The 25705-nt window shown below is 43.8% G+C and overlaps 2 protein-coding genes across 2 annotated transcripts in view; one reads left to right on the forward strand and one right to left on the reverse strand.

Annotated features, from left to right (window-relative positions):
- The window catches only part of LOC144585996 (uncharacterized), a 338930-nt gene that overhangs the window by 138741 nt on the left and 174484 nt on the right, over nt 1–25705 (forward strand). The gene's annotated exons all lie outside the window — the stretch shown is intronic.
- The window catches only part of WNT6 (Wnt family member 6), a 51680-nt gene continuing 27371 nt past the window's right edge, over nt 1397–25705 (reverse strand). Inside the window, exons 2-4 of the mRNA XM_020791983.3 lie at nt 13842–14062; nt 6103–6404; nt 1397–2482 (exon numbers count right to left, since the gene is read on the reverse strand). Of these exons, the coding sequence (XP_020647642.2) occupies nt 2021–2482; nt 6103–6404; nt 13842–14062 (985 nt within the window). The 3' untranslated portion in view covers nt 1397–2020. The remainder of the gene's footprint in view (nt 2483–6102; nt 6405–13841; nt 14063–25705) is intronic.

Below are 25705 nucleotides of genomic sequence, written 5' to 3' on the forward strand. Positions count from 1 at the left end.
TCATCTCCAACCAGCAGCTGAACAACCAAGATGTGTTATCAAGTTGTTATTTGATAACCTCTATTATATTGAAACAAAATGTGTAAATTGGAGGTCAAGTTTATAAAAATGAAAAGGAGCTTTAACAAAATATAGTTGCATTCACTGACAGCTTATTGTGGCCAGTATATCATTATTCCAGCACTCAAGGACAAGAAAAGACCTCTTCTGACAAAAAGAAGAACCCGATAATGTCCTTTACTTGATTCTAGTAATAGGAAGCGGCATCATACCTTCGTAGGTGTGAGGCAGCAAGCTCTAACCGTGCCCCATTGAGTCGATTTCAACTTATAGCGACCCTTTACAGGATTTTCTCAGTACAGAGGATACAGAGGTGGTTTATTGTTCCCATCTCTCTAAAGGCATCATGGAATTGTGCAGCTTGACCTGCTTTTTTTCCCAGGAGGCACAGTCATGCACTGAACTCTCTCAACCTCTGGCTACCTAACTCACAGAGCTACCGAATCAGCCAGCAAGCTCTAGGTCAGTGCACAATTCATGAATCAGGCCAAAGTGGCTTTTATCCTTAAAACAACAGATTGTGCGCCCTGTTGCTCTACACTGGAAGCCAGATTTCACCCCTTACTATCATCCGGGCAGAGGCACCTGAAAATCACAATAGCGATCCAGTTTGTCCTTGTCTCTGCCATAGGCAACGTTACTTTAAGCGCCTTGCGCCCTCTAGTGGGAAAACATCCATCTTCAAATGTTTCTTGAAAATTAATTACGAGAAACTTCTTTCCTTCAGAAAAAGAAGCTGAAAAAGGGAAATGAAATCAATCCAACTCCTTTCCCATCTTTCCTGGAATGGATACATTTCCATTCACTCCCAGCATCCATAACTACCTAGGAATTCTCTGTACTCCAAACTGATCTGCAATAAGCACTTATTCTGTCTTCATCACTAATGAAGATTAGGATCATCTCCCTACACTTCACAGAAAGTGGGGATCCTCAGGCTATAGGGCTAAACCTGACCCTCTGGGGATCCCCTCCTCTTCCCAAGAAAACATCACCTGGTGATTTCCCAGCTTTTACAGATTCTCCTCCAATTCTGAAAAGCCTGACAAGACTCTTCTAAAGTTTAGTTACTGGCTATAATAGTTTAAAGTTAAAATATGCTGGCTTTTTGCATCCTATCTTTTTTTTCCCTTTGGCCTTGCTCATCTCTGCCACGTGGCCACTAAGAATTTATCTGAAATTCCATTTGGCCTTCCAGTTGAAAAAAGTTCCCTACTCTTATTTTAGAAGGTGCTCCTTTAAGACCCACCCTTGTATCATAGTGTGCTTTTCAGTCGCCAGTCTGTATTTAATGTACTTCTGAACACTTGAGTTTGCAACATGGGACCAGAAAGAGTTATTAGTTTAAATAACTTTATTAATGTAGAGAAAACCAGCAGTCCCATCCCCCAGCTAATAGGAAGCAAGGGAGTTGTGTGTGAGAGTGGGTGAGTAGTCAGGAAACCTGTTCTGTTCTCTCAGCCATAGGAGAGGCTCAACATATCCCTTCCAGAGAACCTGTACATGGTCCACAGTCAAGAGAACAGGACCAAGCTATATGAACTGGTGGTGAGGGGGACATGTCAGCTGACACAGGCCTTCCCCTGTCTTTAGGAGGGCATGTCCAAGCAGGCAGGGAGTGCTAAGACATTCTGGAGCCATAGCCTGGCACTATATATCAAAGATCTGCAATAGCGGAGGTCAACTTCTGAGAACTGTGCTGGACACCCAAGGATTTAGAAGCAAGCTGTTCTGATGAGCCAGGTGGCCTAGATCTGGAATCCGTTCCAGGAATCTTCAGCAGACTATTATGCCACTCTAAATTAGATCAGTGTCAACACCCTTCACACGCATTGAGAGCTTGATTAGGCTCTGTCTCTGGAATTCTCTGGCTGATTTTAGAATATATTCCTCCTCCTCCTCCTCCTCTCTCCTGCCCATACTCTGTCTCTTCCCTGTCCAGTGTCCTTTCCATGCTCACTTAAATACATAGACTGAGTTCTTTGCGCACGGTGCACTTCCGGCACTGCACCACACAGCACCAATGAAAGCGGCAAAGGCAGTTCTCTTCCAGGAGTAATGTCTCATCACGGTGACCTCGGCCACAGCATAGCAGGTCACAGCCACTCATGTCCATGGCAGTACTGTTACACACTCGTCCGCGTGTGCCTAGTGAACCTGTCTTGCGGTTAGCAATGCAGAAGTCAGGTGAGTCAGCAGAGTAGATGAGATCCTGCCGGTCTGGTGGCTTGATGTTCCGGCCCACTGGGATTAATGTTTTGCCATCATTGCCACCCATCACTTTAAAAGCGCCGTTAAAGCGTTCTAGCAGGCGGTCACCCACTTCCCGGAAAGGAGGCATCTTCTTCCAGCAGGTCTGTAGTGCACAAGAACCTGAAAGCCCATGGCACTTGCACTCCGTTCTCATGTGGTTCTTCACTGCCTGGAAGGAGGAAAAGGGACCAAGCCATTAAGAAAACCATGCCTAGGTCCAAGCATGTCCTGCAAAGCGAAATTACCAAAATCAAAGACTATTAACACTTGGATTAAACTTGAAAGCAAGGTGACAAGAGGGATAAATCCAGTTCACAGACAGAGTAGGTCGAGGTAGGGAATGAAAGGGACTTATTACACAAGTCTCATTGATTCTGTGGGATTTGTCTGGCTGGACTAAAATTTAGTTTTAAGCCCAAAAGCTCATTTTGATCTCTGAAAACATTCTCTAAATTCTGCCTCAAAATGTAACAAGATTTCTTCAAGGATCTATATCCGTGAGGAAGAGTTGTTGGATTGCTGACATTTATAAAGAGTTAAGAAAATAAGAAGAACTATGCTGCTGTAGAACAAAGACACATTTACCCCAGGATTCTTTTTAAACAATGTTCTTATAATGATGGTGGTGGGGAGATCCTACGTATATCTCAAAGTCCAGGGTTTCTGAAGAAATAAGCTTCCATTGGAATCTAATGGTTGTTGTGGGTTTTTTGGGCTCTTTGGCCGTGTTCTGAAGGTTGTTCTTCCTAACATTTCGCCAGTCTCTGTGCCCAGCATCTTCGGAGGACAGCACTCTGACAGCATTGGAATCCCTACTGAACATGTGGTAACCATTGCCTAAGACCAGCATAGCATGGCCATGTACAAGTATGACCAACCAGCAGCTTTGCAGAGCAGATCCAGACGCAAATCAATTTTTGGAAGCCCTATCAAATTATGATTTTCAGTATTAATTTCATTTGTAAGGATGCATATCAATACGTTTACATTAATCTTGTACACAAATATCACTATAAGGCTATCTGAGATGTGTTCCAGAAAAGCAAAAGGCTGCTTCTCCAGAAGGGGAAAGGTTTGTTCCTTGATTTTCTGAGCTGCCCAACATCTTCCACTCATCAGTTCTCATGTGCTCCATATTTGGAAACCTTTGTAAAGGATGGCAACCTGTCCATTTGTCAGAGGATCGGATTGTTCTGGGCTCCAGACTAGTGTCTGGAAAATATAGTGGGTACAATTATGCTGGCCTTTGATTTTAAAAAAATTGTGGGCATGTTGAGAGCATCATACTTCATAAGTTAAGTGATAAAGTTCATATCTCAGAAGGATCAGAAATATTAGGAGGATGCAACTGCATTCATGTCCTGCCAGCAGTCTTTCTATAGTCTTGTTGGGCACTGTGTAAAGAAAATGTTGGGCTAAATAAACTTTTGTGAGATCCAGCACAGCTCATCTTATATTCTTATTATATCTCAGATAGCCGTCTCCTCTCATCTGATATGGATCAAAGGGCTCTGTTCAGATTCACCTCTTCTGGACTGAACCTGCCATTACTGTGCTGCTCTCAAAAACATGTGTGAGCATGTAAGATGATAAAATGTACAGATTGTATAGCATTAGAATATTCAAAGTGCTTCACATATTATATTATGAATATAATATATAAATAACAACGAAACAATGTAGACTGGCCTTGTTATCCCCATATTGTGGATGGTAAGCTTGAGATAGTCATTTAGCTATATCAACCTAAAGAATTTATTGTTCAAGGTGAGATTTGATCCTAACTCCCTTCGCAGATTTGGCTCTTTCATTACATGAGCTCTCAAACACAAAGCTGTTCTAGGTAGCAGTCCATACACTTACTCTCCTTTCTGCCCAAAACTGTTTGCCTGCACCATTATTCACTGATGAAACAGAAATTACGGTTCTGATCAGGAATAACTGAATCGCCTTGTGTTGCCATAGATTTGGAAGAGACCACTGAGGCCATCCAGTCCAACACACACACACCCAATGCGGGAACATCCATCAAAGTACTCCCAAACAGATGGCCATCCAGCCTCTGCTTAAAAACCTCCAAAGAAGGAGACTCCACCACCCTTTGGGGCAGCCTATTCCACTGCCGGACAGCTCTGACCATCAGGAAGTTCTTCCTAATGTTCAGATGGAATCTCTTTTCCTGTAGTTTGAAACAATTGCTCCGTGTCCTAGTCTCTGGAGCCCTGGAAAACAAAACTGTCCCTTCGTCAACATGACATCCTTTCAAATATTTAAACATGGATATCATGTCCCCTCTCAACCTTCTTTTTGCAAGGCTAAACATTTCCGACTCCCTAAGCCACTCCTCATAGGACATTGCTTCCAGACCTTTAAACATTTTAGTCGTCCTCCTCTGGACACGTTCCAGGTTGTCATCATCCTTTTTTAATTGCAGTGCCCAGAACTGGACACAATACTCCAGGTGAGCTCTGACCAAAGCAGAATAGAGTGGTACTATCACTTTCCTTGATCCAGACACTATACTTCTATTAATACAACCAAGAATCGCATTGGCTTTCTTGGAAGCTGCATCACGCTGTTGAATCATGTTCAGCTTGCGGTCTACCAAGACTCCTAGATCCCTTTCACAGGTACTGTTGTCTAGCCAGGTGTCTTCCATCCTATATCTGTGCAGTTCATTTTTTCTGCCTAGGTGTAGGACCTTACATTTTTCCCTGTTGAAATTCATTTTGTTAGTTTTGGCCCAAGACTCATCTGTCAAGGTCATTTTGAATTTTAATCCTGTCCTTTGGGGAATTAGCAACCCCTCCTAATTTGGTATCATCTGCAAATTTAATCAGCATATTCTCTATTCTTTCATCCAAGTCATTGATGAAAATGTTGAATAACACAGGGCACAGAATAGAGGGGCTCCCCACTAGTCACCTCTTTCCAGGACGAAGGGGACCCATTTGTGATCACCCTTTGGGTTCGGTCAGTGGACCAATTACAAATCCACCTAACAGTAGCACTACCTATCCCACATTCTACTAGCTTCTTTGCAAGAATATCGTGAGGAACCTTGTTGAAGGCCTTAGTGATCCATAGTGAGTACCAGGTGGAAAAGACAGGCAGAGATAGGAAAAAGAAGGATACCTGAAGATCACAGGACCATTCAGGTAGCATACAATGTAAGCAAGCTGGGGTGGGGGGAGTTTCTGGAATATTCCCTGATTTAGGGTATCCAGAAGTGAAAAGCAGTTAGAATTAAATGAGCTAAAAGAAGCAAATGACTTGCTGCATAGAACCAGGATATGGGGACATTTTATACATCTCCAGCATTTTTGACTCTTTAGAAAGAACAAAAAGGAATTGTGTTGGCAAATATGACTTGCAGTGACAACACTATATTTTATATACAGAAATGGCCACCTATGTGTACATATGATAAAGCAGGGATGAAAAAAGTGTACTCCTCCAAATGCAATTGGATAGTAACCCACATCGTCTTTCCCAATTGCAGTCCACTAACATCTGGAGGGCTTTCACCCTTACTGTAAAGATTTGCCTAAGAACTAGTTTGCAATCACAGTTAGAGGTGACCCTGAACACTGGAAGTTGTTAGGAAATAGGTGTCGTCACTGGAGTGGGAACAAAGATGTGGCAGGCAGCAAAAAGATCCAAGTAAGCCACATCCAGACAAACTAAAGGAATCTCCATGACTTGTATACACAAGGAATGGGCCAGAACTATCCACGAGGAAAGGATTCCATATACCCAGCAAGAGGAAATCCACAAGCCTGCCCTTACCAAGCGTCCTGCTTCATTGTTGTGCAGATCGATAAGGGTTCGAATGTCACTCTTGCCACGCTTGCGCTTAGCATCCATGAACTGCCGGGATTTCTCATAGCCAAAGTCAACATCGTCTCCGCAGCCACCCCACTCCCAATTAGAGCCTTCTGATCCTGTAAGGGCAGGAGGAAGAGGAGGAGCCCGGCTTCGTGTTGCCTCACATCCACACTGCAGGAGTTCACCCATGCTGCAGGCCTGGGTAACTGCATGGCTCACACCAGCTGCTGTGATGGCATAGACAAAGGCAGTCTCCCGGATATCTGTGCACAGCATAAGAGAGGGTGAGAAACAAGAGAGAGTGCACATATTAGAGACTGTGTCCAGTTTGAAACCAACCATACATAACCAACTTGTCAAGGGGAACAGGGCAAGCCCTGTGCCAAAGCCTAGAAGCAATAGGCAGCTCTTCCTTTACTGTATCCCATGTGAAACACCCCATTCAGATTTTGAAACTGCAGCCAAGGGGGCATTAAGAAAACCCACGGTGAGTAGAAAAGTCAGAAAACCTCAGTAGGGCTAACAAGCTTAAGAAGCTCTTGGGTCTGCACAGAACAAGAGGTCCCATTCTCCAACAATGACCGAATTCTGCCCATTTGCAGGAAGTCAGGGTTGGAATCTTATCCATATTTAGCTGGGAGTAAGGCTTGCTTAAAATCATCGGTCCCATGGAAATATACATTTGATTGTACTAGCCAAAAGCAGTTAAACCATTAAAATGTAAGAAGGAACTTGACATTTAAAGCTAGCGCTACTGAGAGAACATGCAAGTCTGGCTGAGGAAAATCTAAGTTAATCAGCCATTATTGACTGTTGTTGTTCACTAAAATAACAGAGTCTTGTCATTTCCAAAGAGTTTCCTGGCGCCTTTAAAGATTTAATGAAGTTTTATTGAGCATAAGCATACAGGGACCGCAGTCCACTTCTTCAGAAGGAGCTTGTTAAATGCCACCAAACTCTTGCTTGCTTGGGCGCTTGTTGTTGTCGTTGGTGGTGGTGTGTGTGTTTTGCTTCAGTTTTACTTCCCTCCGGAAATCTATGTTGCTGTCGCCGTTTTCAAGTAGCTGACGGGACTGCTGCTTCAGGCGAACAGATTAGGGTGCCATTTTTAAAAGCAGCAAGTGGAGTAAGTGGCGGAGGTGGACGAGTCAGGGAGCGCCCGCCCGCGGGAAAATTTTTCCCGCGCAAGCTCGCACCCGAGGACGGGAAGAGCTACCCCTGAATACCGCGCGCTGGTAGGGGCGCAGAAAGGAAAAAAACACAGTGGAAACGGAGAATGAAAAATCAATATGCAACACCAGTACGCTCGTCGCCTATCTCCCCAGCCCAGCAGCAACCCGGAGGGCAGCACCCGGTTGGAATACCACCTCCACCTCCTCGTCCTTCACCCCAGTAACCTGGATTCTTATTTACGGCAAGGCGCCAGTCGCCCCACCGCCGCGGGACACGAGTTCCAGGCATCTCCCGCCGTGCCGGGACCTGCCACAGCCAAAGGGGGATTTTCCTCTTTCCTTGTCTCTCTCTCTGTTTGCTCCGGCATCAGGCGCCGCACCCGCCAAGGGCTCCATCTCTCCTTCCCTCCCTTCATCACTTTTGCCAGCAGTCGCTTCGCTGTTGCCGGGGCCGCTGCTGATAATGAGGATGCGGATGATACCGGAGGGAGAGGACAGGAAGAAGGCTGGATAAACAATGCGCTCTTTCTCTCCCTTTCCTCCCCACGCTCCGAGGGCACCCGGGAAATTGCACTACAACTCCCAGAATTCCCGACGGGGGGGGGATTTTGGACGATGTAGAGCAAAAACAGTTGTTGGTCGAACATCTGACGCATGTTGCTCTCAACATCATATTGGGGCCATTTTTCTGATAACTTTTTTTTCCTGCTACCCTACCGCGCGCTCTCTCCAGTTTCATCTCCTGAACCCCTCCTAGCCCATTGCTAACCTGTTAATCCCCCCATGGTCTCAGCTATTAACCCGGAATATATTAACAACTCCAAGCATAAAAACGGTATATCCTACAGCGGCTCCCTCTGTCTGGTTGGGTCTCTGGCTATCTAGGGATTCCTATTATCGCTGAGATGACTGACAAGGAAGGGAGGCTTCCATTCTTCCACCTGCCCAGCTATTTGCACCTGTTCTTCACAGCCCTGATAGGCTGGAGGTCAAAAATATCTGCTGGGAAATACTTTCAGCTGCCATTGTTGTAGCTATTTTATTATCTTATTGTTCTTTTGTTATGGTTGTTTCATTATAAATATATGGTCTCGGTGGAAGTGTTAACAGCTGCGTTTTTTAAATCCAACAGGAGTTGCAAAACTGGACTCCTCCAGGCTGGTATCAAAAACATTCCAGGGAAATATTCGTGAAACAAAGAGGTTCTTTTACTGTCCAGGAAAATTTCACCTTCATAAGCTTCACTGTTTTCACCACTAGGGCATCAGAGTGGGAGCCTTCCTTGCCCTCTTGACCCACCTGTTCCCTTAGGTATGGAGCATTCAAAAATGTTTTTTAAAAGTGGGGAAAGCACCACTAGCCAGTGTAATTGGCAAAGGGGCTCCTTGGGGGTCTGTGTTATTTATTGCCCATCCCAACTCTGTCAGGTCGCTGGGAAAGCCTGGGGGAAGCTATAAGGACATGTAGGAGCACAATCTATGGGGTTGGTAAGAAGGGGGAGGGGGCAGTATATCACTCCCAGACATGGATGCATTCTTGGGCTTTATTAAAAGCTGCTGTGCTGTCTGGGAGCATCCATAATTGCTTCATTACAAGGACAGGGAGACATGTCACAGCAGTAAACCTTCAGCCTCTAGCAATAACCTAGGCCTCCCAAGGACCTAGTGATTTTTGGACCTCATATGCTCTATGGCAGTGTTACCCCTGCCTTGGGCGGATGGGGGCGGGGGAGCAATGCTAACCGTTTTGGAAGGTGTGCTATTTCTCTCTGCTCACAGAAAGGGTGGGCATTAACACAAAAGTTGCAAGGCAACAGGAGTGGGCTAAGTGTGGCCCTCCAGAAGTTAATACTTTCAGGCTTAATGAGCATAGATAGTGGTAAGGGGTCATGGGAGTTGCTGATAAACAGCATTTTGGTCCTAGCATTAAGCATGGTCAAGCAAGGATTCCTTTAATCTCTAGCATTTTGGTACTCCTGTCCTTAGGTTAACAAGTAAAGATTGCTGGCTAGTGGCTGCAATTCTCCTCCTAGCTGTGTGTTTCAACATTCAATGAAGAACATATATTAATTTTTTTTAAAAAAAGAGCTAGAGCATCATAGACTAACCGGTTTATCCAGTATGATCTTTTATACATCATAATCCACTTCCATAGATTTCTTTGTGTCTGGGAAAGAAGACTGTGATCCACAGAAGCCCACAGTGAAATCAATTAGTTAGTCTTTAAGACACCACACTTCTTTTGTTCTTATTGTGGCTACACATGCTGAAACCAAATAATGCAACTAACTACCTTGCTGGACATTAGTAAAGGACAGAACCACATTCCCTGGATGAATGTTATGTTTTCTCAGGTCTACAGTCCCAATGGCATTATTTTATTAATTTGTAACCTTAATGTCCTACCTTCTCTGTGGATTTCAAAATCATGCATATGAGTCTCTTCCAATCCTATTTATCCTCACAATAACCCTATGAGGTAGTTAACCTAACAGACTGATTTAGCTTAGAGCAGTTTAGGGCTGTGTTCTAGGCTGCTGATGCTGGTTGAATAAAAGCTGCTGTGTTCACCCATCAGCTGCCTCAAGGCAGGCAAGCTTCATCTCATGAAAGGCCCAAAGTAAAGTTGAAGAACTAAATTCCCAGTACAGAAGGAAAATAGGGGACCAGAGCACCCAATGTCAATATACAGTGGACCCTTGACTTACAGACAGCTTGACTTACAGACTTTTTGAGTTCTCTGGCCACAAAATTTAGGTTTGACTTGCAGCCTGAGAATTGACTTACAGACCAGAAAAAAACCAAAATGGAACAAAAACGGCCTGTTACAGGATTAATCAGTTTTCAATGCACTGTAGGTCACTGGAGACTTGACCTACAGACTTTTTGACTTGAGAACCGCCTTCCAATACGGATTAAGTTCTCAAGTCAAGACCCCACTGTACCACACAGCTTACGACCAGACTCAAAGTTGTTCCATGATCCAACACAAAAAACGTGGTGTTAAATAGATTTCTAAAAACCCATACCAGCTCCCAATTTAATCCAACCCTAGCTGAGCCTTCCCCAGCCTGTTGCCCTCCAGATGTGGTAGACTACAATTCCTAGCTACTTAATCTGAACGCTACCAGGTGTGGTGGCGAGGTACTGGTTTAGTGTTGGAGCCATGGAGCCAAAGTGGTATAGTGGATAAAGTGCTGGATTAGGACTCAGGAAACATGTATTCACATTTGTGCTGGGCCGTGGAAACTCACTAGGAGGTGGTGATGGCAAACTACTCCTCAAACATTCCACATAACTTGAAAACTCTATTAGGGTTGCCATAAACTCAGAAGTGACTTGTCAGCACTTAATCATGCTAGCCACTATACCAGATTGATTCTTGCACTGAGGCACAACATGAACTACAGCTGTGGTAGGGGTTTTGTTTGTTTGTTTTTCTTCCTTGTGTTGCCTTTGTTTCCTTCTGGAATACAAAAGGAAAGGCAGTTTGATGTATTTTAAAAGGACTTTTAACAGATCAAAGAAATCCTAAGGACTAATAAGAGTTTTAATTGATTTGTTGATTATACAGTCACTTAGATCCACTTGAATCTGCATATGAATAAAACAAAATTCTGAAGATAAAATACATTTGCTTTGTTTTTAGATGATCCATACATGATTCATAATAGACACCACCTTAAAAGAGCCATAACTTCCTTTGTGGGAAAATTAAAAGGACTGCTTCCAAGAGCCTGCTACTATGGTTGTAGAAGTACTCGCAATTAAAATGGTTCAAAAAAATTTAAATCAAGTAATCAACTAAATGTTGCAGCCCTTAAAAATGAAATTCTCCTTTCATTAAACTTGATCCATTGTGTGTTTGGGGGGCATATAACGGCTTTTTCACACAGTTTCATAAATGAAGAGCCCTCCTCTGCAATAACGAAATTGTTCACATGGGGAAGCTGCACAGAAATGTGCAGCAGATACTCCAGGCATTCAGTGTGAAACCTGTGCATACAAACATCATGTGTGGCACTCTTCATGAGACATTAAGGATTCTTTCCCCAGAAGAACTGAAAGTTAATCCAGACAAGACAGAGGTGCTCCTGATCAGTCAAAAGGCAGATCAAGGAATAGGGATTCAGCCTGTGCTGGATGGGGTTACACTCCCTCTGAAAACACAACTGTGCCACCTGAGGGTGTTCCTGGATTTGTCTCTGAGCCTGGATGCCCACATTTCGACAGTGGCCAAGAGTGCCTTTTCACAGTGAAAACTAGTGTGCCAGCCGCATCCATGGTAAGACATGCCCTAGTTGCATCTTAGCTGGATTACTGTAACATGCTGTATGTGGGGCTGCCTTTGGAAAGTTTTTGGAAACTTCAGTGGTCCAAAATGCCGCAGAAAGATTATTAACTGGGGCTGGTTACTGGGAGCACATAACTTCCGCGTTAAAGCAGCTCCACTGGCTGCTGATCCATTTCCAAGCTCAATTCAAAGTGATAAAGCCCTAAATGGCTGGGATCCAAGCTATCTAAAAGACCACATCTCCCTTTATGAGCCTGCCTGGGCGTTAAGATCATCAGGGGAGGCCTTTCTCTCAATCCCACCACCCTCACAGGTGTGCTAGATGGGGACACAAGACAGGGCCTCCTCTGACAGGCTGCTCCCAGACTCTGGAACTCTCTCCCATGGGGAGCCAGGGTGGCTTCATTTTTGCTGTCCTTCTGCAAGCAAAGATCTTCCTCTTCAGGCAGACATTTCTTTAGTGACAGGCTGTCTGAGAGGGTGTTTGGAATGGATTATTGTTCTCTGTTGCTTTTAAATACGTTTTTAATATTGATTTTCTTATTGGTTTTAATATAATACTTATTTAGTTCTTTTTAAATATTTGTATACTTACTGTATTTAGCTTTTAAATATTGTCTTTTTAATTATATAAGCCACCTTGGGTACTTTTACTAAGTGGAACCAGTTACCTCAGGAGTTGGTGAGTGCTCCAACACTGCAGGCATTTAAGAAAAACTTAAATAATCACCCGTCAGATATGCTTTGATTGTATTCCTGCACTGAGCAGGGGATTGGACTTGATGGCCTTTTAGGCCCCTTCCAACTTCATTTTTCTATGATTCTATAATTCTATGAAGGAGAAAGGTGGGATAAAATATTTTAAATAAATAAATATATGGATAAAAATAAGGATTTTATTTAACGCAGAGTGTGTGAAACAGTTCTATATCTTTCCAACCTTGTTGTAAAGCCTGGTTTGTTATTTGTGTGTGAAGGCCACAGAACATTTCAGTCAAGCACCACAGAAAATATTGTTCATCTAAATGCAGTAGTATTAACCTTAGAACTGTAGAGCTGGAAGGGTCTCTATGGATCATTGAGTCCAGCCCCTGTTAAGGACGCAACGTGGGGAATTGAACTCCCAACCTCTGGCTCCCCAGCAGCCCCTCATACTACTCCCAGCCAGAGACCTAACCACTGAGCTATCTTTATTGGTAAACTTCAGTAATTAAGCACCAAGATAGAAAAGATACTTTGCATTTCTGCTGATTTGCAGCCCAATAGACTAAGTAGGCAATATGAGTTCGTGTATCTTTAGATATAATTCAAGAAAATTGGCAATTTCTGTTTGATACAAACAATATTTCCCAGTGGATATACATTTATCATTATAAAGTTTAGTCCTAACCTATTCTGCATATTACCCATCTTGAGGTCTGTGATAGCACCCTTACTGCTCTGCCTACAGGCATTGGTCAAATGGGTGGTTGAGTCTTCCTTTAATACTAGTGATGGTCCAGCATCCTGTCTGCATCTGAAAACAAAGGGTTAGGTAAGAGATGTCCATGCCTGACAGTCCATGTGTCAGACACCATTCTGGCCTCCAATATCTCACTCCTTCTTCCAGCCGTCAACATCTGCCACTTGAAGCAGCTGTCTCATTAGACCAGTCCTTGTAATAAGTTTTAGAAAATCTATACTTATTACACATTTTCCGTATCTTTACTGATAAATTGCCAGTACATGCTTATACACTGAGCATTTATGAAAATATTCCTTGCCTCACTTCAGAGGAACAAAATTTGCTTTGATAATCTCTCGGGTATTAAATAAAGCTGGAGTCTTCCCCAAGGCATCAAAACAATATGAACAGTTAATGCCATAACCCAGCTCAAAATATGTGCCAAGGATCAGCTTAAGGAGCACTTTTTATTTTGCTGCCTTGCCTCGACAGCAGGATAATAGAGCAAGTCTTAGCACCAGGGCGAACCTCTTATAGGCGAGCATTTCTTGTCCCCCTTCTACCTCAAAAAGAGTGAGGTGATGTCCATACAGAACAAAAGCTTCCCTTCTGGTGGCCTTTCTGGAGTTCTTCTCACCAATATGTGCTATCTGTTTGGGGGTAGGGTGGGGCTGTCTCTTTTGTTCCTCACTTTTTTGAGGAAATTTATGTCAACTGTACCCTTTACTCTCTGTGAGAGAACCCAAAAGGTGCAAATCACCTCCCCAAGTCACAGAGACTGCCCAGCTCACCCTGCTGTAGGATCTTGCCGAAATATTTGCTGTGGCTGGTGCAGTTCCAGCGACGAAAGCGGAATTGGTACTGGCACTCACGCACACCCAGCCTGGCACCTTTGGCCACCTCCTGTACAATCTCAGGCTCCGTCTGACACAGCTCAGCCTGTTTCCCAGCCAGCCGCTTGGTCTTCCGGCAGATGCTGTTGGGATCCATGACCAACGGGCTGCCCACTGCCCTGGAGAGGTTGGAGAGAAAAAACAAGGAAGCACTCTTGCTGCCTAGAAATGGTTAGGCCTAGGATACACATGGGTTCTCTTCCATGTGTATCCTCAGGGCAGTTAGAGATGTTAATAATGAGATCATCCAATCAACCCCTACGTATATCTAACCCAGGCCAGGGAATCTGCAGATGCCAAGAACCGCTAGGCTGTATTGTCTAGGAGCTGCAGCTAGAAAAGTTCAGATGACATCCCGTCCCCCACCCTGGTCTTCTGCATTTGCGTGTTATGTTACTTTAAAGAGGCTTCTGCTGTGCTGTGTTTGTGTGGCTACCTGCAGTCTACGTGCTACAGAACAATAACTTGTTCACCCCACTATCTCATTACTTATCTTAGCCAGGCCCCTAAGCATAAGTACGTCTGTACTATATTCCAGGAAATACAGCCTTTCTGTAATCTTGGTGTAAGAAAAGCTGAAGACAGAGCTGGAAAATATAGAAAGCAACTTTGTGAGAAAATCACTGAATGACCTTGGGAAATGATAAAAGCCAGCAAGCGAATTCTGGGCCCAGGCCAGCTTTCTTCCTTCTACTTCAGATGGCCCTCATGGTAGGAGTTTACCCTTCAGTGATTTGACTAGGAGATTTAATCCTTCCCAGTTAAAAAAAAATAGTCCCAGGCTGTGTCCACAAACACTTCTCTGGATGGAACTTCCAAAGCTATTCCATGGTAGAATGTGGGATTCTTCCTCTCTGAATACTAGATTCTACCTCTCTGGGTACATGGAACCACATGGGCAGCTTCCAGATAATCTCATTTCTAAAAACAGTAAATGTTTACTTTGATGGTCAGAGAAAAAAAACTTTGACAACATGCCAGCTGTATCTGTTAAATTTCAAAGGACAGACCAAGGTTTTTGGTAGATCTTCTGTGCACAGCAATAAAACAGCAAAAGTCATACTCTGCTTTCATACTCTGCTTCCAGGATTACTGCCCCGAGGGAGGCCCATGTAACTTTCTTTATTGTGATATCCCAACCTCTGTCAATAGTCATTTTGTAAGGCAACACATTTGTAGATCTCTGAGATGGCTGTGGCATGGGAGCAGATGGACCCATAACTCAGAATGAAGTGATCTTTAACAAAGGAACATGCAACTATTGTGCCTTGAGGTTCTACTCTTGTCCATTCACTATCTGGTAGAAAGCAGCTTAATCCTGTGATATTTTATGATACATATTACTTGCAGAGTATTGTTTCAAAGGAAACTCCAGCATGACAGCCCTTAAAATCCTGATGGCAGCCACCCTGTTCTGATGCCTGGAGGGTGGAATAAATGGGTTATGAGCGGTGGAGGATTTTCCCACTTTCATCTCTGACTATCTTGTTGAGTGACTGGGCATGGAACGGCTCCTTCCTGCCTGGCAGTGAAAGCTACAGGCAACAAGAGCAATTCTTCCACGATTCCCAGCAAATTTTAAAGGCATAACATGAATCACAAGAGAGATAAATCACAAGACAGACTGAGATGGGGAGCTGGGGGGGGGGGAATTGCCAGAGCAGTAGCCATGCTTTTCTACTGTAGGTAAAACAACAAAGAGACAATGTGGCACCTTGGACATTAACAGAGTTTTTATATACTCAGCTCACTTCTTCAAATGCATGCAATATAACCTAGATGTGCAGGTACACAATGGTCATGGGTGATGAAAATATGTTTACAGTATGGTGAAATTTAGATGCAGAAAGTACTGACAGTGACAAGTACATTATTAGCATTCACAGTAAAGGTAAAGGTAAAGGTTCCCCTTGACAATTTTTGTCCAGTCGTGCCCGACTCTAGGGGGCGGCGCTCATCCTGCTCTTCAAGCCATAGAGCCAGCGTTTTGTCCGAAGACAATCTTCCGTGGTCACATGGCCAGTGTGATTTAGACACGGAACGCTGTTTACCTTCCCACCGAGGTGGTCCCTATTTATCTACTCACATTTGCATGCTTTCGAACCGCTAGGTTGGCGGGAGCTGGGACAGGCGACGGGTGCTCATTCCATTGCGTGGATTCGATCTTGCAACTGCCGGATCTTCTGACCCTGCAGCACAGGCTTCTGCGGTTTAGCCCACAGCGCCACCACGTCCCTTGTAGCATTCACAGTACCCACAGAAAATATTTTGATGATTTTAAAAACTCGTCGCTGAAACCCAGTAATAAGTTGCAAATAGAACAGACCCATTGAATCTGTAGGGATTGGGTGAGTTAATACCTCTGTAAGTTCTGTTGATTCAGTGGGGCTACTCCAGCTGCTAATGGACTTCAACCATCTTAGCACTAGTGCTAGTTAAGTCATTTGATGCATCTAAATATGATAAGCATCTGTTACCCAAGCAAACTTCCAGTGCTCAACCCAGCACCAAGTCCCACAATAGAAGGGTCTAGACTGAGAGAAGTCCATTTGCCAGATCTTCACTTGCAGGCTTCCATGAGACTTGGCAGACAGTCCTGTGCTTTCTAACTGTCCTAGTTAGTAAGTCACCCTGTTTGGCCAAGGTTTGAGCTGCATCTGATCTGTACACTCTTGGGAACTGCTGCAACATCAGTTGAGTGGGTGCAATACAAAAAGTACCCTATGGGTCAGACCAAAGAACTATCTAGTCCAGCATCCTACTTCACCACAGTGACCAATCCGATTTCAATGAGAAGCACAGAGCAAGAAGTGTGGGTGGCCCATGGAGCAGGATAGGTGCTGCTTCACCCCAGAATTAGCTTCTCCGCTCCAGCCATGAGCTGTCACTGGGATGAAGGCCATTGTTTTCTCCCACTGTGGCCTTCCTATAGAAATTATTCAGAGGCATACTGCTTCCCCAGCTTTCAACAGGCAGAGCCTGTGAAAACTGGTTTTTTATTTTATTTTATTTTTATTATGCCCCAATATGTCATTCCCAAGTTATAATGACCCTGTGAATTTTCTCCGGAAAGAATGGTCATTAACAGCCCTGCTCTAGTCTTGCAAACTAAATGCTGAGGTTTTCTTAGCTCTTCCTCCTTTTCTAGCGCCTTCCACTTTTCTAAATACTGTCTTTTCCAATTAGTCTTCTTTTCTCATACATTTTAGGCTTCCTTTCCCATACATACAAAGCAATCATACGTTTTTGCTTCTAGTGTGAGTTCAGACTTGATATTTATTTGTCCTTCCATGATATCCATAGAGCTCTCCTCCAACACCACATTTCCCTTGAGCAGATATTTTTTTCCTGTTAACTTTCTTCATTGTCTAGTTTTCATATCCATAAACAACGATCAGGAATACAATAGTATCTTGGCTCTGGTTTCCAGCAACACATCTTTTTCCTTAAAGTTCTTTTCTAGTTTCTTCATAGAATCTCTTCCAAGTCTTAACCTTCTTCACATTTCTTGGCTGCCCTCTCCATTTGCTTAATGATGGAACCAAGATATAGACAAATAAACATTTTTAATTTTTTTGTTGTTGTCAACACTGAAGTCATATAGTTCTCCCATAGCAGCAACTCTTTTATTATTTTGTATTCCTGCTTTTGTGCCCTTTTTTCAGTAGTTTGAAGTCATCGCTATCTTCTACCAATAATATGTCACCTGCCTATCTTATATTGTTGATGGTTCTTCCACAAATATTTGTCCCTCTCAGATCTGAATCTAATCCAGGGTTTCATATGATGTTCTGCATACACATTGAAGAGACAGGGAGATAAAATTCACCCTTGTCTGACAGCTTGCCATTTGGAAACCATTCATTTTCTCTATCTTCTGTGCTAAGTGTAGCATCTTGTCCAGTGTATGGGTTACACATCAAGACAATCACTTGTTGTGGCACACCCATCTCTTTTAGAACAGTCCATAGCTTTTCATGATCCACACAGTCAGAGGTTTTATCATACTCTATAATATAAAAGCACATTTTGTTCTGAAATTCCTTGATACATGCAAGCAGCCAATGCAATATTTTTATTTATTTATTTATTTATTTATTTATTTATTTATTTATTTATTTATTTATTTATTTATTTATTTATTTATTTATTTATTTATTTATTTATTTATTTATTTATTTATTTATTTATTTATTTATTTATTTATTTATTTATTTATTTATTTATTGGACTTATATACCGCCCCATAGCGCTTCAAGCACTCTCCGGGCGGTTTACAATTTTTAGTTATACAGGCTACACATTGCCCCCCCAGCAAGCTGGGTACTCATTTTACCGACCTCGGAAGGATGGAAGGCTGAGTCAACCTTGAGCCAGCTACCTGGGATTTGAACCCCAGGTCGTGAGCACAGTTTTAGCTGCAGTACAGCGTTTTAACCACTGCGCCACGAGGCTCATTTGCTATGATATGATATGATCACTAGTGCCTCTTCCTCTTCTGAATATCTGGCATTTCTTTCTCCATATATGGTAAAAGTCTTTGTTGTGAAATCTTGAGCATGACTATTTGCATGGGAAATTAATGTAACTGTCCTATAATTACTGTAATCTTTAGCATCTTCTTTCTTTGGGGCTGGAGGTGTACCCAAGAATTCAGAGACTCTGGACCATTGTTTTGTACTATATAATTGCTGGGATACTCTTATTAGGATTTTCATAATTTGAATCTGTAACTTGAAATAGCTCTGTTGTTCTCAGTTACTCCTGATGATTTATTTCTTCCAATTGGTTTCAGAGCAGCTTTCATTTCATTTTCTAAAATTTCCAGTTCCTTATCAATGCATTTTCTTTTGAAGAAATCTGGCACGTATGTATCTCTTCTGTATAAGTCTTCAATATATTGTTTCCATCTTGTTTTTATTTTATCTTGACTAGATAATATTTCCCTGTTGGTCTTTCAGTATCCCTGATTTTTGTTTAAATTTCAATGTTTTTTCATCTTTTCCCTCTTTTGTTGTCCTATTTTGTTTCCTGGCAGTAATTATTAAAGTAATTATGTCTGTCCTTCATGCAAGTTGCTAAAAAGCTGCACTTTTGCTTCTCACTTGTCATTTATAATCATAAAAGTTTCAGCAGTCATCCATTCAGTCTCTTATTTTGCCTACAGGCAGTCTTTCTGCATTCTTCCCTGGTAATATCTATTGTTTCAGTCCACAGTTCTTCTGATTTAAGTTTAGAAATGCAAAGCTGTTTTTACATGGTCTTGAAATTCTTTAGAAATGAGCTTTTATATTCTTTTTTAGCATTGAACCACTGTCCATTTCTGCTCTTGTTTTCAGATGACTTCTTCATCTTCTGCTTCTATATCTATAATCTATTTCATTTCTATATTAGCCATTCAGTGATATCTACGTATACAATCACTGGTTTCATTGCCTAAAGACTACAACTCGTAGAATTCCACCATCTAGCATCATCATGGAGGACATGGTTACACTTACACTTACACTTACACTTACACTTACACTTACACACACACACACACACACACACACACACACACACACACACACACACACACCTGTATCTTTTAAAAAAACCTGGAAGTTTGAATTCTTTATCAAAAATCAAACTGCTACCCTCAGAATATTGAATGTAAATGATAAATTACTGCATGTTTGCAGAATTTGGAACAGCAATGCTGTATGGCAAGTGTGAACAATTTTAGATAGTCCTTAGAGTCAAATGTTCAAACCCAGCAGTCACTGAGGGGCATACCAGGCCCAGAAGTAGTAAAAAAAAAATCTGTCCCAAATCACACACACAAACACAATCTAAATTGGAAGTGGCCAGATGCCCATTATCTAGTTTTCAATGTAGGGTCTGGGGGTATTTGGGGAGATACAGAGAGTAGCCTGTTTTATGCCAAAACCATCACTTATGAAAGCCTGTAATAGCAGGACTCAAACTTTTGTGGATTTTTTGGTGAGCACGGGAGACTTAGGAACTGCAACAACGGCCTAGTGGGCTGCATCCACCCCTATAGGGCAGAAAAGAAGAGGAGTTATGGGGCACTGAAAAACAGAGGAATAAAAACTGAATAAGAACCACAGAGACAGGCACTGTCCAGCTCCCCTTACATATTTAAGACCTCAATAGAACAAAACACACCAACCATTCTGAAAATGTCTTTTCTTTACATCATGCTGGACAGAAACACATCCCTTCAGAATTATTCCTTAACAACATCCCTGCCCCACACAACATATTCCACAGGCTTTGTATTTAGTAAAACACACAAATAGACATCATTTTTAAACACACAGAGATATATGTGAACTTTATTCATTACAGCACTACTGCAGAAATTGTTTCTTTGACATTTCATCCCATGCTGCTCCTGTAATAGTTAAAGGTACAGCACTTTAGTGGTGTATCTTACAATGGAGGTAAACTTTTTCCAGTTTGATACTGGAAAAGTATCTCTCCAGATATGTTGGACTCCAATCGCCAGCCAGCGAAGTACTCTAACATGCCTGGAGGACCAAGGAACAGTGCAGAACCTTCCAATCCCCTAATCCTAGTCAGATGACAAAAGTATGGGCAGGACCTCCCCCCCCCCCCGTGGGCTTGCCCATGTACTACCAGGCCTTTAAAACACCACAGAAGAAATGTGAGATAATGACTCAAATAAATAGCTCTCCCACTGCTGCCAAAACCAATGAAGGGCAGCACAGATGACAAGTAAAGGGGGGAAAATGAGATAGCTATATCATAGTGGAACTGTCTGTGAAAATACCACAGCATCAGAGTAGATAATGGTGAAGTTGCCACAAAACTAGAATGATGGCTGAAATGCGAATTTGTTCTTACCAGGTTTCTAAAAGATGGCTCACCTGTCACAATAAATCTGAATTTGATGATAGTCAATTTGTAAAGTAAAAGCAGCTAAGCAATGGTAGACTAAAAACCATATATGGGAACATGTAATTTGCTTAGAGCAGTCCTCACCCACCCATACAGTGCTTTCTAGATATGCTGCAATTCCTATCATTTACAGATGTATTATTAGACTATAACTCCCACAGCAGAAGCCTCTTAAAGGTAATATAACACGCAAACATGGCTAGTCCCTCATATCTTTCTCACAACAGACCTCTGTCATATATTCGGTAGAGATTATATTGAAGAGATGTCTTAATCACTACAAGCAACCTTGTACAAGGTGCCCCCACTTTTACCATTTTTGTCTAGTCTGCTCACTGCAACTATACCTCAAAAGGAATAATCTGGCCTTGATTACTTGTGTATTTCTTTATCTGAAATGTCTTTCAGCTGCTTCTTTCTGATGGGTCCAAATTGTTTAACAGCTGATGTGGTGTCATGATTAAAGTGTTGAACAAGGACCCCACTTTCCCATGGAACTTCATGGATGACCTTGGGCCAGTCACTCTTATTTAGTCTGACCAACTTCGTGGGGTTCTTATGATGATAAAAGAACAGAGGAAGACAGCCATGTATCCTATCTTGAGCTCAGTAGAAGAAAATCATAACATAAATGTAATGCATAATTAAAATAAAAGGAAATGAGTATCAGGATGTTGAAAGAGAATCACACCACAACAGATGTCTAGGTTTACTCTGTGAAGTTGCTCTGCCAACATAAGCTCTGGCATCAGTCAAAGACAGCCTTGCAGAGAGGGATCCTCAAGGCTCATCTAAATGCTAGGGTAGAAAGGGTAGGGTACAGGAGTTCATCGAGAGATCAAAGGATCCTCAGTCACCACTGCGAAGGGTCTTTCTGTATTGCATGCTACTCTCCCTTACTGTCAGGCACTCTAGGATTCCTAAGTAGCACATTTTGGTGTATGGTAGGATTCTACAGGTGAAGGTGGACTTTCAGATTTCCTAGTCCCAAGGTGTTAAAGGTTTTAGATATTAAGACCAGCTTTGAATTAGGCCTAGAAATATACTGATATCCAATATACAAGAGACAGAACATTTGTATTATGTATTCAGATTATTATGTATGCCCACCAGCAAACATACAGCTGCCTGTTGCACCAGCTGTACTTTCCAATTTCTTTTCAGAAGCAGCCTCACCAAATACACATTGCAATAATCTAGAAAAGTTGGACGGTAACAGAGAATGGATCACCAGTCCCACTTTTCTGTTGTAGCCTGTCTTGCGAAGTGACTGTCTGGCCATGCAATCCAATCTCTCTGTTTTCCGGCCAGGATTAGTATAAATAAAGTGTATTGTATTTGGAGCAGGGATGTGCATTCAGATTTGGAAACATTCAAATAATATGGCATTCGAATAATGCCATATTATGGGAGGTGGAAGTATCAGGCATAAGGTAGAACACATAGGTGGGACACAGGAGGGCCCTATTCAATATGGCCATGATGGAGGGCAGCCACACAGCTCACAACATTCAAGAGCCTCTAAGGGGCATGTGGCAACAGTGGAGTCCAGCTACAGAAAGGCAAAGTCGGCATGTCACATACAATGGGGCAAACATGCTGGCAGTGCTGCCGGCTGGAAAGAGGAGAGAGATGCAGGGTATGGCCCAGGCTCTCAACCCAGCTGTTCAGGGTGCTTTGCAAGGGAGGGAAGACACATGCATACCTAAGTGGGCTATAAGGTGGCAGGGCATTTTCACCAGCGCATCTGGGGCAGTGTGCTATTGCAGCAAAGGCAAGAAAAACTGGGATTGGCATTGCAGGACCCAATCCAAGATGTGGCAGCTCGATGGACCTTCCTTTTCTACCTGCTTGAAAGAGTGCTGGAGTAGCAGTCTGGGATTGGGCACGGGACACTTCTACTGGTGTGGCTGCTCCTCTGGGCAGAGAAGAGTGGGACATGGTGGGTCAAGGGGTCGATGTCCTCCAAAGCTTGGAAAATGGAATGCAGGTCCTTAGTCGGGAGACAGCTATAATAAATAAGGGCATAATAAGGGAACAGTCAAGGTGGAGGGGGGATTCCGGAGAGGGGGAAAAAGCATTTTCCTGGCCGGAAGTGGTGGCCCTGGCCAGCAAGCTAAAGGACTTGCTCCACGACAGGTTTGCCTCCTCGTGGAAGAAAGAGGAGTGCATTCCAGCAGTCTCCTTGGATATTAAGCAACAGTAAGGGTGGGGAGGTGGCAATGCCAGCCAACTTTCCATCAAATGCAGCAGCAGCTAGTAAAGAAGGCCCAGAAGGCACTGAGGGGGTCACAGAGTGCAGGAGGGAATGAGCAATGTGCGTGGCACCTCCTGCCAGCAGTGCCAGCCGTTATATTCCAGCGTCCAAGCCCCACACCCCTGCAGCAACAAGGCAAGCTTTCTGGGACACTGCCTTCCGGAGACGCCACCCCAGAGAAAGGACAGGGCAGAGGCAGAGCTAGAGGCAGAGGTGCAGGAGTCCCGGGGGCCAAAAGAGAGTGATCCCTTGTCTTACTGGGCTGAGAAGGAGTCTGCCTGGGAGGCTTAGCCAGGGTGGCCGTGGGACTGCTGTCTTGCCCATCAACTAGTGCGCCCAAAGGAGAGGGCGTTTTATCAGGCAGGGGACACTGTCAGCCCACACTGCTCATGCCTGGAACCTGGATCTGCAGAAAAACCTGTCTTCCTTAATGTCAAGCAACCACGGCTGGATTTCCCTGAAGTCCCCTTCAAGGAAGAGAGACGGGCACACTCTGCTCAAAGGATGAGGTGTGCCATGCTTCCGTCTGCTGCACCTTCCTCCTGCCTCTTTCGTTTTTCCAACAGCGACTTCAGGAATGTACTCCCACACTCAACTGCACGGGAGCCCAGGGCTGCTGGCACAATTCCCACCCACTGCAGGCGATCTGCTGCTTCAGTCTGCCTGCCAGTCCTGCCCGGGTCCTTTGCCCACTCCCCAGTGTGACTGTTACCTCTGCTTCCCCAATGTTGCTGGCATTTCCTGCCGGCATTCCCACTGTTCAGGGTTCAAACAGGATGCCCATTCCAGTCCATTTCCAATACTGTACCTAGACACTGCTGACTGTTGATGCACACACTTTTTGTTTGACACAATCTGTGGCAAGGTGTCGGAGGACACAGGGAAACCCTTCAAAAATACTTTGCCCGTTGTTGTTTTTAAAGGGGAAAATACTGTAATGCCATATAGTATTCAAATTGATTGTAACAAAGTTCCGAATAGCCAGAAATTCCAAATTTTCAAAATTCCAAGTCTGACAGGCTGAAATTCTGCATTCTAAATCCGAATTCCAAATCTGAATGTTGGTGCTAGTGCACATCCTTAACTTGTAGCTACCTTTATGACTCAGAAATGCCATTTAGTGCAGAATTTCACCTGTTAAAATTTTAATTGCTACCATTAGATTGGTTTACACCACTCTCCTCTAATTGCCTATCCTCTTCTGGCCCCAGTTTGCAATTCTAATACTTGAAGTTCAATTAAAGCTCTAAATGGCTTGCGACCCACATGCCTGATGGAATGCCTGCCCTAGCAGTTTGGCCAGGTCGCAATCTCTTTCACTAAGACCCTACTTGAAGTGCCTTCCTTATTAGAAGAATGGTATATTATTTTACAAAAGGCAGGACCTTCTCTATGGTAGCCCTCAAGCTATGGAATGCCCTTTCTGAAGTACATTTGGTATTTTACAAGATGGGAGGCAGCATTTCAAGAGATACCAGTTTACACTGGCTTTCTAATGGTGTATCTTCTGAATCTGCCTTTGTTATTAATTTTTTTCCTCTTTTTTATCATTGATGTTGAATGTTAGTTTGACTGCATCCCATTTCTAAACAAGGCATTAGATATACCATACTGATATAATACATTCCCCTGGAATTACATGTGATGAAAGCTGGCACCAAAAAAAAAAAAAAAGGTTTTAAGCAGATACATGCTTGCATATCGCCACATATTTTCCGGATGAAGCAGCTTCCAGGAGGTTGGGGTCTTGGGAGTTTTCAGCTGAAATTAAGCTCCGGGACAGCACTTTAGTCCCGACTGCGTGCCTCACCGGAGTTTTGGCCTGAGCAAGGGTATCATTAAGCAGGGACAATTTGTCCTCCTGTAAACGTAACGATCAAGCCGCGGGGCAAAGGATCAAACGTTGAACTGCGATTCACCCCGGCGAGATCCGACGGCGAAGCGCCCAGCCAACCGCTCCGCTCTTGCCATCGACGGTGGTCCTTCCCTGCTCCCGTCGCCTGGCGGCTGGGAGGTGGAGTTGCCGAGGCTCTGCCCCCCCCGTCCGTTTTAGCGAGGCTGCGGGGATGGGGGGGGACCCTAATGCCACAGGAAGCTGCCAATTCGAGTCCGTCCCGCCGCCCCCCCCCAACCCGCAAGCCGCGAGACGAGGGCGGTCGCCGGGGGTGTGTGTGTTAAAAATGCGGCCAAACTGCTACTGCTTTGGTGCGCGGAAAGCTGAGCTTCCCCGGGCCCTGCCTGAGCTTGTCCCCGGCGCAAAGCTCGCCCGGGTCTGCAATTACCGCGCCCTCGGGCCCGCCTTCCTTCTTGGCGCGCGGGATTGACGGGGAGGTGGGCAAGCGCGCCGAGAGCTTACGCGGGGGCAGGGGCTTTCACGTGTGGACGTCCGCAACTCTCGCCGCGCGCGTTTTCGGTGCGGTTCACTTTGGTGGCGGTAGCGGCGTCACAGCGCCCCAGTGTTTTTGTCACACTGAAGTGAAAAGTGCGTTCAAGACGCGCGGGGTGTGAGAGAAGGGGTTCTTTTATACAGGCCTTTCGAAAAGGAAGATTGCACCGCCCCGCATCCTCAAGTCAGCGT

This window comes from Pogona vitticeps, chromosome 1, assembly GCF_051106095.1.
Source record: "Pogona vitticeps strain Pit_001003342236 chromosome 1, PviZW2.1, whole genome shotgun sequence".
NCBI classification, from domain to species: domain Eukaryota; kingdom Metazoa; phylum Chordata; class Lepidosauria; order Squamata; family Agamidae; genus Pogona; species Pogona vitticeps.